The sequence below is a fragment of the Schistocerca nitens genome, chromosome 3 (assembly GCF_023898315.1).
Source record: "Schistocerca nitens isolate TAMUIC-IGC-003100 chromosome 3, iqSchNite1.1, whole genome shotgun sequence".
NCBI lineage: Eukaryota > Metazoa > Arthropoda > Insecta > Orthoptera > Acrididae > Schistocerca > Schistocerca nitens.
Window position 1 is genome coordinate 976,039,172 of NC_064616.1, and position 16,317 is coordinate 976,055,488.

The 16,317-nt window shown below is 36.7% G+C and overlaps 1 protein-coding gene across 7 annotated transcripts in view; it reads right to left on the reverse strand.

Annotated features, from left to right (window-relative positions):
- The window catches only part of LOC126249039 (PHD finger protein 23A-like), a 49,097-nt gene extending 33,567 nt beyond the window's left edge, over positions 1–15,530 (reverse strand). For all 7 annotated transcript variants that reach the window (XR_007545593.1, XR_007545591.1, XR_007545592.1 and 4 more), the window contains exons 1-3: positions 15,377–15,530; positions 13,671–13,711; positions 9,361–9,456 (exon numbers count right to left, since the gene is read on the reverse strand). Coding sequence is in view for 4 of the 7 variants with exons in the window: in XM_049950664.1 (XP_049806621.1) it covers positions 9,361–9,456; positions 13,671–13,711; positions 15,377–15,398 (159 nt within the window). In the remaining 3 variants the exon portion in view is untranslated. The remainder of the gene's footprint in view (positions 1–9,360; positions 9,457–13,670; positions 13,712–15,376) is intronic.
- Between the last annotated feature and the right edge of the window lie 787 nt (positions 15,531–16,317).

The following is a 16,317-nucleotide window of genomic DNA, read 5'->3' on the forward strand; positions in this document are numbered from 1 at the left end:
AATATGGGACACAAGAATTTTTTTCAAGCAGTTTCCTTTGTAGATGCTCTCTTTAGTAGTTTTTGGAGCACACTGCTCTACAAATATGGAATTAGTTTCTTTTTCAATCTGAGTCTTCTACACACATCAAAAGAAGCTTTGCATCACCTCAGTTCCAAGAGTTCCAGAAACTGTACAGAAAATTGGAATAGAGATCAACATAAACATCATTTCCGTCCTTTTTATTGCTCATGAAAACCACACATTGCATGTTGTACCACCATACAGCGAGACCTTCAGAGGTGATGGTCCAGATTGCTGTACACACTGTTACCTCTAATACCCAGTAGCATGTCCTCTTGCATTGATGCATACCTGTATTTGTCATGGCATACTATCCTCAAGTGCATCAAGGCACTGTTGGTCCAGATTGTCCCACTCCTCAACGGCATAAGGAGAATGTCTCGTTGAGACCGATTGTCAGCGCTATTGGCTCTCCTACGTACAGACTTGCAAAACATTTAACTAAATTGTTGGCGCCTATAGTTGGTCACTGCCCACATCATATTAAGAATTCAAAACTGTTTGTTGGTATCACAAAACAGATGAAGATAGGCCCAAATATCATTGTCAGCCTCGACGTGGTTTCTCTGTTCACCAAAGTACCTGTGGATGACACATTACAACTGTTGGCTGCTCATTTTTCCTCAGAAGTTTTGAAGTTGTTCCGGCATACCTTGATGACCACTTACTTTTTATACAGTGGAAATTATTATGTAATGACAGATGGAACAGCCGTGGGTTCGCCACTATCACCAGCAATATCTAATTTTTTTATGGACAATTTTGAAGAACAAGCGTTGAGCAGTGCTCACCTCCGCCATTCATGCTTCTACAGATACGTCGACGATACTTTTTTAATCTGGCCACATGGCAGTGACATGCTGCAGCAGTTCGTCGAACATTTGAATGTTGTACATCCAAACATAAAATTTACAATCAAGGTAGAGAAGGAAGAGAAGTTACCTTTTTTAGATGTGTTGGTGGAGCGAAAACCAGATGGACGACTTGGCCATTTGTGTACAGGAAGCCAACACATACAGCAAAGCTTCCATCATCCATCTCAGAAGATAGCTATGCTGAATACTTTAGTACACAGAGCCAGTACTATTTCCGACAAGGACCATCTCGGTCCCGAGATTAACCATTTGATGACTGTTTTCAAGAGGAATGGTTATTCTGCCAGTGAAATTAAATCAGTATTGTCCAAGAAAGTAAGACACGATGCCGTCCATAAACAAGAAGAGGACCAACACATAGCGCGGCTTCCATTTTGCGGTGCTACAACAAGCAAGATAGAGTCCTAAAGAGGCAAGGAATAAAACCAGTTTTCTGACCACATAGGAAAATTAAGGAAACATTGAGACCAGTCAAAGGTAGTCTCGGCTTAAGGGTGCTGGGAATTTATAGTACTCCTTGCGAATGTGGCAAGAATTACGTGGGCCAGTCTGTACGAACCGCTGCTGACCGTTGCATTGAGCACCAGCACCACCTGAAATACAGGTATTTGGAAAAAATCAGCGGTGGCTGAGCATAGCCTGCCTAACAAGCATAAGATTTTATTTGAAGAAACGAGAGTAATAGCCCACGCATCGAATTACCGGGATTCTGTGATCCGGGAAGCAGTTGAAATTAGACTTAGCGATAATAACTTTAAGAGAGACAACGGTTATGCACTTAGCAACACGTGTAAGATTGCAATGGATAAAGAAAAATCACAGAGGAAAACTTCCCACACTTTACCTCCTGATTCAAGGGATGGCCCTGCAAGCAACGTGGGATAGAAACTACATCTATGGAAGTAGACAGCACCACTTCACTACGCGCCACATCGCTATTGCTATGACGTATTCCAGCCAATCAGAAGCCGTCCGTTGCATATAAAAGTGGGAGCCTCGCTAGTTTACGGCAGTCAGTCTTAGTCCTGACGACGACCATGGAGGTAGTGGTCGAAAGCTCGGAGTTTTATCCTGAATTGATGCGGCATGTACACCGAGAGATTTTTATTCCAGGCATGTTTGATAGGGTTCATGTCTGTAAAACATGCTGGCCACTCTAGTCGAGCGATGTCATTTACAAGATGTGCATGATGGGGGCGCGAATTATTATCCATGAAGACTAATGCCTCGTCAATATGCGGCCAATGTGGTTGCACTATTGGTCGGAGGATGGCATTCACATATCATACAGCTCTTACGGCGCCGTTCATGACCACCAGCTGTGTACGTCGGCCCCACGTAATTCCACCTCAAAACACCAGGGAACCTTCATCTTGCTGCACTCGCTGGACAGTGTCTAAGGTGTTCTGGTTGAAGGCATATGCCACACTCATCGGTGAAGAGAATGTGATGCCAATCCTGAGTGGTCCATTCGGCATGTTGAGCCCATCTGTACCGCACTGCATGGTGTTGTGGTTGCAAAGATGGCCCTCAGCATGGACGTCATGAGTGAAGGTGCGCATCATTCAGCCTATTGCGCACAGTTTTATTTGGAACATGACATCCTGTGGCTGCACGAAAAGCATTAATCAACATGCTGCCTGGGTTCCTCCAAGCCATAATCTGTAGGTAGCAGTCACCCACTGCAGTAGTATCCCTTGGGCGGCCTGAGTGAGGTATGTCATCGACAGTTCCTGTCTCTCTCTGTATCTCCTCCATATCAGAACAACATCGCTTTGGTTCACTCTGAGACGCCTGGACACATCTCTTGTTGAGAGCCCTTCCTGGCACAAATTAACAATGCAGACACGATCAAACCGCGGTATTTGCCACCTAGGCATGGTTGAACTATAGACAATATGAGCCGTGTACCTCTTTCCTGGCTGAATGATGGGCTGTCGGACCCCCTCCGTCTAATAGGCATGGCTCATGCATGGTTGTTTACATCTTTGGGTGGACTTAGTGACATCTCTGAACAGTCACAGGGACTGTCTGCGATACAATATCCACAGTCAACATATATCTTCAGGAGTTCTGGGAACAGGATGACGCAAAACTTTTTTTGATGTGTGTACTTTGCAAACTCAAAGCCCATGCCATAGTAATCAAGTGTTTCTGGAAAAGTTCTCTAATGTTTTTCTTATCAAATTTATATCTGCAAACTGGGCGTAATTTCATTCTTTCATAGGCACTGGTGCTCACATGCATAAAAAAACATTCTGCTTCAAATCAATCACAGAGTCTATAACACGAACAATCCTCTGGTGTCAATGAGAATTTTCCAGAATCCATTTACTATGAGAGAGATTTCCCTGAAAACTTGTGGAACTAGTCTCACACCTACCTACAAAACCAATTTTTGAACATTACTGCTACAAAACATCACAGTACTATAAGTAGAACTCAAAGATATACATAAAGGCATTATTGACTGGCTGCTACAGAGACATGTATCTGTTCACTTGGTAGTTTCTGGTCCCCAGTTCTGCTGTGGCTAAATGCTTGTTCCTTTTTGTAAAACAAAAAAATGTGACTGTAATAATATAACTAAGGAAAACGCAATGACAACAGAATCTATTAATGACAAAAGCAAAATCATTGGAGGCTGTTATTAACAAAGCTCATACGGCAAATTCTCTAACCTGCTGTGAACAGTTTTTTGCCTGAGAAAATTTATGCATTCAAACACATCAATGACTAAAGAGAAATTCCAACATTGGCTTTAATTAGGCACCGAAATAAATCCAACAGAAACAAGTGTAAATTTGTGCTGGACTGGCTGATGCTAGAATTTCTTTTTTGTCATGTAAAAACAGCAGCAGGATTATGAAGACAACTTTAGAAAATGTCAAAGAACAGACATCATACATATAAAGATCAAACAATCTTTACTGGGTGGTGAAAAGTGCCTTTTTGTTTTATCCTTTGTGTTGTTTGCCTCCTATGAGTCAGGTAACATCAAAAATTTTATATCTTATTCAAGAGATTTAACCATTTTTGTTGAAAAACATGTTTCTGTTTACATTCTTTTATTTACGCACAGTATAGGCTTTTTTGTCCCCACACTGCAAAACAAATACCTTACAGCTTTCACATATTTAGTCTCTTTTTACGGAGAACTCTAGTAAGAAAAATATTACACATCAATTTCTTGTGTAACTTTTGCAAAGTGCCACGAAACCAAAGCAAACAATAAAATAAAGATAAAGAAAACACACCAGAACAAAATTCAGTACTATTTGTGAGTGAGCATGAGAGACTACATTAACTTCTGATGTTAGCAGACAAGTCCTCCCTTTCTGCACGTTTGCAGTCTGCAGCATACTTAGGATTTGAGAACTCTGCAGTCTATAGGGTCAACAGATTGTTGATGTCAGTGACCCACACACAACATGGATGACTGCCGATTTACATGCAAACCCATATTGTGCACCCTTCACGATAAGCTGATTCTGACCAGAAAGTTGCTCACATGTAAAAATGGGCTTTAAGGTACATTTTGAGAACACCATTCCTTTCTTCAACTGAACTCCAACATACTTTTGTGTGACCCTGGATATAACTAAGCAACATGCAATACTTAATAAAGACTGCTGTAAATTTGATCACGAACAATCATCTGCAAAAAAAATTCAATATAACCACACTGAGATCCTTTGCCACTACTCTTCCAACTGCCAGCCGAGCCTTGTGTAGTATACTGTGGAATACAGTGTACCAGTGTAGCTTAACAGCGCACATATAAAGAAGGTCGATTCAGAACTGAACCACATCATGTGTGTTTATTTGGAACAACAAAATCTTTGTCCAACTATGGGCTCCCTACATTCAGCTGAAATACAATGGGGTCATGGTCTTGTCAGAGAATATACTAAAATACGAAGTAATCCTTTGCCCCTCTTATCTCCAATTGTTGAACAGTGCGTAAATTGTCAGAAAGTTCCAGAACCCCTCCATACTTAAACCCCATGAAACTACTTACAGACTATTTTAGTACATTGAAGTCAGGGAAAAAACAGTGGGAAAACTCCTCAACCAATGTGTCTTCAACCTAGTCTGTATACAGAAAAAAACACCATGCTTTCACTTAAAATGGAAAGTATGGACCACCCTCAATTGAACAACAATGTACCACAAATACGGACTGACTCCTTCTACCAATTCCCATCAACATTGATGTCATTACAGAATGAGCACATGGTCAGAATGTTTCAAAGATGCAGAAGGAAACTGGCCATGCCCAATCAAAAGAACCATCCTGGCATTCACCTGGAGCGGTTTAGGGAAACTGCGGAAAATCTAAATCTGGATGGTCAGATGCAGATTTGAACTATCGTCCTCCCAAATGCAAGCCCAGTGTGATAAACCACTGAACCACCTGGCTTGGTACACTGGGGAAAGGTGTCTATGGGTGCTGAACAGCTTATTATTCTTCTGGTCAGCAATCAGACTTCTCAATGAAGCAATGAAATGCACAGACTATCTGACTAACACTTGAATCATTTCCTTGCCTTTTTATTTGAACGTTTATACCTTCTTTTCTCTTCAAACTATAGTTTGTACCTGTATAAAACACATGACCTGATACACTATATCATGAACAAATAAATTCAGTTATAGTAATCAATATTGCTCCACTATGTTCTCTAATGTCATCCACACACTTTCCAATAAGTCACTGTCTTCATTGCTTCTTCACATGCAGTAGAGAGTTGCTTCATCCATCATTCAATCATATGGTTACATTTTCCACTCACCCCATGATAATTTTCATCAAAATTATGTCTGTTCCCTGATTTATTGGTTTGTCTTCCTGTCTCCGCTAGTAACTCAACACCCATAGCTCAACTTTAAGTTTTTCTTTTTTATGCTTCTCAAAAGCTCAAGGATCACTGCCACAAAACAAAACTGGTAACTCACTCACTGTAAACTTTCATTCTTAGACACACTGGAACTTTACTTTTGAAAACATTATTTAAGCAAAAGCACTCCAGGTCCTCTTGTGTTTATACCCTTTGCTGCACATAGAATCCACCTTTCACTTCAATAAACACAATGTATCACCAACAGATTCTATACTTCATTGTTATTTTGTACTAGGCCTATTTTATTACTGATATGTCGGTTGCATATTATTTTAGTCTTATGATACTTCATTTTCAGACCTACTTGCAAACTTATTATTTTTCTTTATTCACTGTTGAAGTTCATCAGCACAAAAAAGGTAGGTCAGGTATGATCCACTGACTTGTACCTCTTCTTTGCTTTCTCCGTTCAAGGATTTCAAAGCTCCTTTTAGGACTGCTGAAAATTTATTTTCGAGGTATGGATTTCCAAATTAGCTCTTGTATCTCATAAATTTTTCATTAACCTAACAAAGTCTACTGGAAGCTGTTGCACTGACCATATTCGTCAATGTACTTCCCTCAGGATGCACCAGTGTCTCTCTCAATGGCTGTTAGTTCAGATTTCATTGAAACTGTTTTGTTAGTAAATCATTCCATTTCAACTTTGGTTTTCTTTTGCTCCCTTTGTACTGCAATATTTATTGCTGTTTGCTCAAGTCCCATATTAAATAACAAGCCCCTTTCTTCACTGTCTTATGTTCATTTTCTAAGATTGTGAAGCTGTTGCTTAATTTAATCTGATATAACTTAATAAACTCAAATTCTCATAGGCTTCATCTCTGACTTCATATTAGACTGTGTCTTTCAAGCTTTGTATCTACCTGTTCTCAGTACCCTATGAAAAGGTTTAGGTCCATCATTGTGCATAATTCCTGTAAAGTTTGATAAAGTGCAATCAATTTCATTTTTAGTCAAATTTAGTTGTTGCAGAGTCCATTTTCAATATTTTTTCTGGGAACAGGTCTTAAGAATGAACATGATTATCTCAGAAAATTTTACTAACATGTGAACTTATTTTTTTGTATTGTACCCAAAATTTTGCAATGAAGATTATTCCTAAGTTTGCCTTACACATTAAAATCAACAGTATTACCTTGGAGTGGCATTTGCTACCAGAAGTGGTCTAAATAATAATTGAAACCCACAGCTGCCGACAGTTTGTGTTGATACACCTCGATGGTGACAGCTGAAAATGTGTGCCCCGACCAGGACTCGAACCTGGGATCTCCTGCTTACATGGCAAATGCTCTATCCATTTATTCTAGAGAAGCTGCACGGTCATCAATGGCACCTGTTCTTTTGAGAACAGTTACTATCTTCATATATAGAAGTGGTCTACCTCATCAGAGTGTCAGCATACTGGGGCATAGATTGGAATGAGTATCATGGACTATTTTGAAACCAAGTTTTGCTATTATGCAAATGAAAATTTTTCATTTCCTAAAACTCTACTTTGATACTGATGCAGCCAGAATAATAAAGCTCGACTTCACATGACAATGTACTCACCCTTGATGCAGTATTTTAGCTTCAAGTCTGTCACAGGCATGCATACTAACTCTTCTTTAAACTTTTGTATATTTCATTAACTAATTTCTTGGATTTATTATACTGATTGGATGTGACTATGATTCATTGAAACTTATAGCAAAATGTTATTTGTAATTATGAAGGAAGACATAAGTCATCAGTGAACAACAGCCTAATGATTTTCTATGAAAACCTATTAATATATTACATAAACAAAAAACACTGAAAATATCTACATTATGAATAAGGTGGCATCAGTAAACCAGGAAAATAGTCATTTTCACAAGAATGTATGCATCCTTACACACCATACCAAAATTTACTTATAAATGTTGATTGTCATAAAATCTTCAGAAGTTTTACAACACAACATGAAATAGTATAATGGACAAACAATGACTGTGGCAAAAACAAAAGGAATAGAACAAGTTTTAAAGAGCACAACAAAACATTATGTATTCTAATTTCTCATCAGAAAACACTTCCATTTATGTGAATTATCTGATGTTGGCCTCTTAAGTCAAAAAGTGGTTAACTAAACAAAAAATGGTAGTTACAGTCATACATTTTGTAAACAGAGTGGCCACAAAGGACACTGAAAGCTTCCAATGAGTTTGCCACATGAGAAAAAGCTGTTTGGCTTATAACCAATGAATTAGATGCTGAACTAACACCCACTGAAGATGTCTTGTGAGTACAGCAAAACACATCCGAGTGCAAAAATTAAATAAAGGACTTTATGTGCAGCAAGCAAAAAAGAATTTTTCTTTTAAACAACTAATTTGTATACATCTGCTGCGTAAATAGCCACCACAAGAAACTTGTTAAATAAATTAATATTACATAACATAAACATGAAGTTACTCTACTATGCAACAATCCGTCATTAGCCAGACTTTAATCAGACACACTGCAACATATTGTCATCAATGGTCGTCAAGTCAATTGCAATGTTGTCTCAGAGCTAATTCTGTGTTGTTGGCATTCACATGTATATAATGCCAGTAGCATACTCCAACCCAAATGGTGACGTCCGGAGGGCATCTTTTGATAGAAAATTATCCTTTCTGCTGAACTGTTGCCAATTTAAAAACTGAGCTTTTAATGGTGCAATTAGTACCCTGAAGAAAGAAAATCTAATTCCGAGGGAAGTTTATTCTTTTCTAGAATCAACAAGTACCTGCAATATGTACATTTGGATTTTTAAAATTTATTTGTGTTTTGTGATGACGAAAGTTGAAATTTTAGTGACAATAAAATAGCATAAATGTGGAGATGTCTATCATCAGAAATGAAAATATCTCTTCTTTTTGTCATTTTATTTAAAAAAAAAAGTTCCACTGAACTGTAACAATGAAGTGCTATTTCAATTTGTGTAAAGCCTGTAACAAATTTCTGTTTCAGTTGAGCACTTTACATTGACACATTGGCTCAAAACAGTTATACAACCATAGGCTTCACTAACCAGTAACAAAATTTAAAGCTGTCAAGTAGCATCCACACAAGGAAAAGTGTTGAAAACTAAAAAATACATGATATTCTCTGTAAGCAACAGTACTTTGAATGAGCTCAACGGACATTTCCATTCAATATGGTCATCTTTGGGCTACAATGACAATACAAAGAGATTTAACAAAGTACACACAGATATTACCAACTAAACAACTTTAATACTGGTGTATACTTTTGTTAAATGTTTTTGTGATGCTATTTTAGACTGAAGATGAGGCTTATACTACAGAACATTTTTCTTCATTAAATAATATGAGTGTCACCAAATCTTGTGACTTATAGCAATCTATGAAAACCCTTTTCATATTTCTGTAACAGTAATGGTCAATTAATAGTCAATACGGCTTTAAGCTTTAGTAATGATAAGTTTTCAGTTAGGTCACCAGAAAATAGCAAGGGAGGAAAAGATTCACAAAGATCAGTGCAAAACTTACCCTGAAATCTTCATAGTTTTCATACTCCAAAATAAATTTGCAGAACAAATAAAAATCCTCTGAAGTTCTTGCACGTTTTGGTGCTACAGGCAACGACTGCAACAAAGGGTCCATATTATGGTGTCTTGGTTAAAAGTGTTACCATATAACACACAAATAAATGAACATTTACAGGTTTACAAGAGTAGCCACTGTCAAACTACTGTGAGGGTTGGAAGACGTAAGGGTGGGGGACACAGAAAATGATGCGAAATAAGATGACACTGCAACTCTTCCTACATTTACACGTTTCATTTTTTATCGTATTCAGTGCAACTGTCCACACTTTAAAAAAATCCTTTATGTGTTACATATTAATAATATGAATGGCACAGAATTATTTTGGATGCGAGGAGAAATTAAGGATCTGAGAGAAAAAGAATGACCTATTAAAGTGTACTCTACATGTTGGCTTCTGGAACTTCATCACCACCTTTGTCTTTTACTATTAGAGAGAAAAAATTGATTCTGCAAGTGCTCAGAGTTCAACATCAGTTAAATGGTGTATTTAAAGGTTAAGCGATAATTTCTTCATTTAGTTATTATCCAGGATGGAGACTTGTGTATTTTATACTCTTATGTATAAGTAAAGTCAGGCCTCACAAACTGGAACTTTTTTTTGTCAATTAACCTGTCATAGAATGTGTCATTTTGGATTTATGTACTCCTGTTTCAAGTGAATCATCAAGACATGGTGGGTGGAACACAGTCAGGGCACAGTGTCCTTGCTTACTCAGCCAACATTTTCAATGACATCTTTCGATGAGTCTGAAAATGGGCTGTTTGCCACAGCAGAGCAATAAGAAGTAGCCAACGCAAAAACTGTTGTCCCTCTACAGTTACCAGGTTTTGAAACCTACCACAGTAGAAAACCAGTCCAAATTTACAAAAATGGTAAGCACACACATGAAATTTCAATGCACAGTATTCAACATCCAATTTTAAACGTGTCTGCACTTTTGCCCATACAACACCAATTTAAATCTGATACCTAGTGTACCAGTGCTGCATTTAAACCTGGCATGAGCAGATTAAATCGAGCCTGATCGTATTCGTGGCACAAACGTAGTAGTGACTTTCCAACATTTTCAAACTTTTGTGGATCGTGTTCCATTTTCACAATTATTCCCAGTTTCAATTAGCATGCCTTACACAACTTTTCCCATACTTCTGCAGAAAAAATTAAGAACATTAAGTCAAATGCTTTTGCTGTTCAAACAATATTGTCTTATTATCAACTAATCCCTTGTGGGAGGTGCTCAGTCAAAAGAAAAACACGATTAATGGACGAGAGTATAAACATGCTGAACCCTTATGTTCCTTTTCACTACAAGAGAGATGTTCTACAAGTATCTGAAATGTGTTACAAAGGATTCTACATTAAGCATTTTGAAAAGGGTTACAAAACAGCACAATAAGGCACATGTACTTATCGGACACTAATCTATTTGGTTTAAAGTTGTGTGATGCCTAGCTGTCTTACTTTTTACTGAGAGCTTTCTAGTATCACAATGACATATCTCTTGTTCCTCTGTCAAAGCTTGTATGGCCATACTTTCAAATGCCTGTTAATGTCTCATCTTACACTGTATTGAAAGCATTTGTTACAGACCACACACAAACCAGAGTTTTAATGTAACTGTTAAAAATCTTCATATATTTTGGCAAAGGATACAGCATTTTGTTTATATAGTTCCTTGGTTTGTTACAAGAGAATACTTCTAGAACACCAACACTTCACTTCAGTGGCAGCTGAATCACTAGTTTGGGGGAAAACAAAGAAACCAACACTATACTGCCTGCAAGCACGCATGGCTACAGCAAACACAGAAACAGCAGCCTAAAAAACTAATGTTGGGATTGAACGTTTCAAGAGATGAAAGGATGAAGAAAAATTCAGCCTAAATTGCTGTTAGCTTTGCTGACAGACACGACAGTTACAACAGGAACTAAAATGAGTTATTTAGGGCAAATATCCCACTCACTATTTCACTTTATATTATTAAACACTTTAAATTCCATAAAACAATCAGTTTTGATGATACTTATTCTGTTTTGTGCTGGAACACATTACTGAATTAACTGGTTTCTATTTAATCTGATTCAAAATTAATAATGCTATTTTAACAATTTACTCAAAATACATATTTAATGTCCCATCAACAAGGAAGTTATTAGAAACAAAGTGCAATCTCAAAATGTCAAGCATGAGAAAGGAAATAAGCTGAGTTCTGCACATGAACTGAGTCAAAGAAATCGTTAAAAAAACCTTGATCTGAGTGGCTGGACAGGAATTAAAACTCATTCCTAAATACAAATCCTGTGTCAAACATTGTACTGCCTTGGGTACATCACACAACGCACCTGTATTTTATTTGCATGTAAAAAATTTGTATTTTTTTTTTTCATTTAACTTATTGACAGTCTTACCAGACCTGTTGCTCCATTGTGCTGTAATAGGTCATGCAATCACACTTTTACTAAAAACTTTATAATTTATCTACAGAAATAAAGACCTACCGACACTAAGAAAAATGTTCTACATGTTTAATCAGAAGTGAGGACAATATAAAAGAGGGAAGTAAGAGAGATGAGAGTATTCTGAATATCGCGGGTGAAGGGGACAAGAGCCTCAGAATACAATCCTGTGCCCCTAGAAGTTGATAGTGCATTCTTCAGACAACTCGCACTTGTACGGTTTAATACCTCTGCACAAATAGTTATGACTACCTTACAGTTCTAATTCTCCAACTAAGAAACTTTACTCTCTATAGTTGAATCAGTGTAATAAGATCCCTGACAGCTGGTAACACTGTTGTCAGCTTTCAACTGCGAAGCGCAAACAGCTGCAAGCAAAAACAGTAGTTGCCTATGGAGCTCCGACAATCTGAGGCGTTGCCACGGAGACATTTACACAATTACGTTAGATGACTGGATTAAGATAGGTATGTGAAGTTGACGCACCCAGCCCAACGCAACTGTCAGAGATCTTTTTATGTAGGCCTACACTCTACAATATCTATACAATTTATTAATGATAAAAGAACACTAAACACAATAATGTATTGCATTTTTTTTCCTAACAAGGCAATTTGCACTACAATGTGTCTCAGAAGTATAAATTTCACTATCATTGCATCGCCTGCTTTCGTATTCCACACTTTGCACTCAGTCTTCCACAGTGTATTTCTTTAAATTCTCAGAGTAGTCTATGAGAAGCTAGGTTGTAGAAGTTTTTAAGTTAACACCTGTCAATGAACACATTAATTAGGATGGTGTACTTCTCACATCTAGGTGAACTGACTGGAGTCCAGGACTATGCCTTGGAACTGTACCTGTCACAAATGGCACTCTCCTCTGAATGAGGCTTAAAACATAAATCAATGGAAGATGAATTGTGTCCAGTTTAACACACACAATGTTGTGACTGTGGTTAACACTTCATTTTTAAATGCTCTGCGAGAAAAGAACAGATTTGTATCCTGAAGTTCATTCTCTGGAACCTATGGTGCTGTGCAAATGTGTGTGTGTGTGTGTGTGTGTGTGTTTTTTTTTTCTGAACTGTTACACTATTCCACATGGAAGAGAGGAGAGCACTGCATCAATGCAATACTAGCAACTAAACCAGGAAAACAATGACTTTGTGTAATTTATCTCAAAAGTTACATAAACTAAGTTAAACCTGAAATGATCATAGACGAATGTTCTATAAGACTCAGTAAAACCTCCTTCAATCCCATAATGGTCATATGCTCATCTTGACACCAACTGAAGGAAAAAGTGTGTGTGTGTGTGTGTGTGTGTGTACACCTCCTACAATGTTTTTATGTCCTTAACCCTGTGTCCAACTTCAGATTTCCAAATAACTGAACAAGGGAACTGCTAAAAGCAAACTTCCATTATAAAATAAGAAGGCCTATAAATTTTTAACATGAGCAAAGTAAGAAGTAGACAAGAGTAATGCAATGTTAGAAGTGGCATTTGTAGTTCTTACATAACCTCTGTGCAAAAAGAAACTTATGAGTATTCCGAGTTACAATACAATCAGTAAAAAATCTGAATTTGCAAGAGCAATGATACTGCTTACTACATACTACCAAAGTAAAAATACAAAAACTTAACACTTTCAAATATCAAGAACACTTATTTTTTTATTATGTGCTAAGACTGATTAAGAGACAAAATTTAGTGTTAGAAATTTCACACACTCACTTATATTCTGCTTTCAATAATAAACATATCATAAAAATTACTTTTAATGATCTACAAACCTCATCATCATCTTTAAAAGATGTCTTTCGAGCATCAGGACCTGTAACAGATCAAAGACTCAGTCAAGTTTCTTAGAAATAATACACTACTAAATTTAAGTGTTTCACAGAGATTGAAAATAATCTTTCTTTTGGGCTGTTCAATCAAATTAACTTTCTGGTTCATCACATTATTTAGAAAGACTTACGAAAGCCAATGCCTTGACTGGAAGCACAAAACTTCAGGCAATAGCTGCCCAAATTTCCAAAGTAACATTGAAAAATCTCTAATACAATAAGTGTGTTTTTACTACATTTTAGGACATAACCATGTGGCATTTAGTACAGTAGGAAGAGGACAGGATTTTGAGAGAAAGTATGTGTGAGCCTTAGACTCATAATGGAATGAAATGACAGAATGAAACTTCAAAAAAACCACCCTGCTAAAGACAATATTGTGTACAAAAGGAAATCTGCATTCAAAAAAATTGCAAAATATAGAGACAGACTGGCAAATTAGCACTGAGTATTATGATTCTTGACTTAGCACAGACTATACATACACCCTTCAAAATATTCACTCTTCTAAATTTTGTTCTGTTCAGCTTTTTAAGTAAATCCCATTGGCAGAGAGGCACATATTGCAAAGCATTACAGTTAAATCATGAAACTCGTCTATCACAATTAACAGCTGTTTAACTTTATAGGGTTGAAACAGTGTTGACAAACACTGGTGAAAGATATTTGATCATCGTAATAAGTGCAATGATTTTTCTAGATACTGTCAAAACAGCAGTCAGTTGAGGATCAAATTTATTAAACCTGGTATCATATGAGAGCTGAGGATAATGATACAATAAGTTGACACTTTTCATTAGGCCTATTTCAAAAAAACATAGTAGTTGTGCTGTGATCAAAAAGAGAAGTATGCTTATAATTACCATTGAAGAATAAATCATCTGGCAAGGTTTGAGTAAACACAAACCACAGCTCAAATTTAGGTGAAAATTCACAAGCATGAACACAATAAGTACAGAGAAATGTGGAAGGACGCCGGGAAATATTGAAGGAATTGGGGTTGGGGGGAACAACAAAAAACTAAAATTACTGCACATTGGAATAGTTGCAGATGGGTACATGGGAGTGACATGATTATCACTAACACACAAAGAGAAATACCACAACCCATACTTTCTTCACAAAAAAAATAGTCATAAGAGATGTTATATCTTATCTCAGAAACGCTGGCGTGTTGACATACAGGTTACTATAATGTGGAATGTTCCTCGAACACAATTCCAAATATTCGGTTTTAAGATTGGCAATCAAGCGGTCCAAGTAATTACGCATTCAACGATGAATAAAATGTATTTCGGGAGAAAGTAAAGCATTCAGCATGAAAGGGTGAATGATTAAAACCACGCTATTAATTCAATGTCATATAAATAACGCTCAAGCATGAGTTACGCTTTTTCAAATACTCTTCCAAGTGGTCTTGATACCACGCAAAAAAAAAAAAAAAAAAAAAAAAAAAAAAAAAAAAACCACATAAGTGGATTAACGAGCGCCAAACTGATTCTGTTGAGTCAAATAAGTTATGAAAATTCGTGTATAGCAAAATATAAAGAGCTCTCACTGTACGTAGTATACCATACTTAAAAATATACACTACCAAATATTGACAAACAAACGAGGTAAAAAAAAGTAAATAAATAAAAAATACATACCAGTTAAAATCATTTCAGTCATTCTTGCTCTACCAATTCCACATAAAATATTCAACTAACTGCATAATTCTACAAAAATAACAATTAAAGCCCGTAAGTTTCACTGCCCACCAATTTCCTCTACGAATGGCACTATACAACTGCATTTCTTCGCTGCTTTTCACAAAGTCAAAGATAATATTTTCGTGCGCTGTCATTCAATTATTCACGTGCACAGATGCAATATAGTTGCTGAAATACTCGACATAATTTCTGGTAGAAATATATATTTTGAGATATTAGTATACACCAATTAAAATTAATGTTATTGCCAAATTAACTATAATGCAAGATAAAAACTTTAAATTACATGGTCATTACAATATACGAAACGGATTGGATTGTTTGGGGGAAGAGACCATACAGCGAAGTCATCGGTCTCATCGGATTATCCCAATGTGTGGACCCAGCCTTTCATTGCATTAATCTTTGTTACAAAGATCATTACTACAACATGGTCAGTTTAACATAAAGTTTCCTTATATGATATAATTATAATTTTTTCTTTTTTTTACAATTACTACTTTATATCCAAAAATTCACCTATTGAGTAGAAGGAGTAGTCAGTTAGAAATTCTTTTAGTTTGTTTTTAAGTGCTAGTTGCCTAACTATCAGACTTTTAATGCTATTTGGTAAAAGACCAAAGACTTCTGTGGGAACATAATTCACCCCTTTCTGTGCCAATGTCAGAGTTAACCCACACTAGTGGTGATCATCCTTTCTTCCAGTGTTATGACTATGCGCTTTGCTGCTATTTTTGAATTGGGATGGGTTATTCATAACATACTTCATAAGTGAATATATGTATTGTGAAGGTACTGTGGATATCCCGAGTTCCTTAAATAAATCTTTGCAAGATGATCTTGGGTGGGCTCCAGCTTTTATTCTGATTACACGCTTT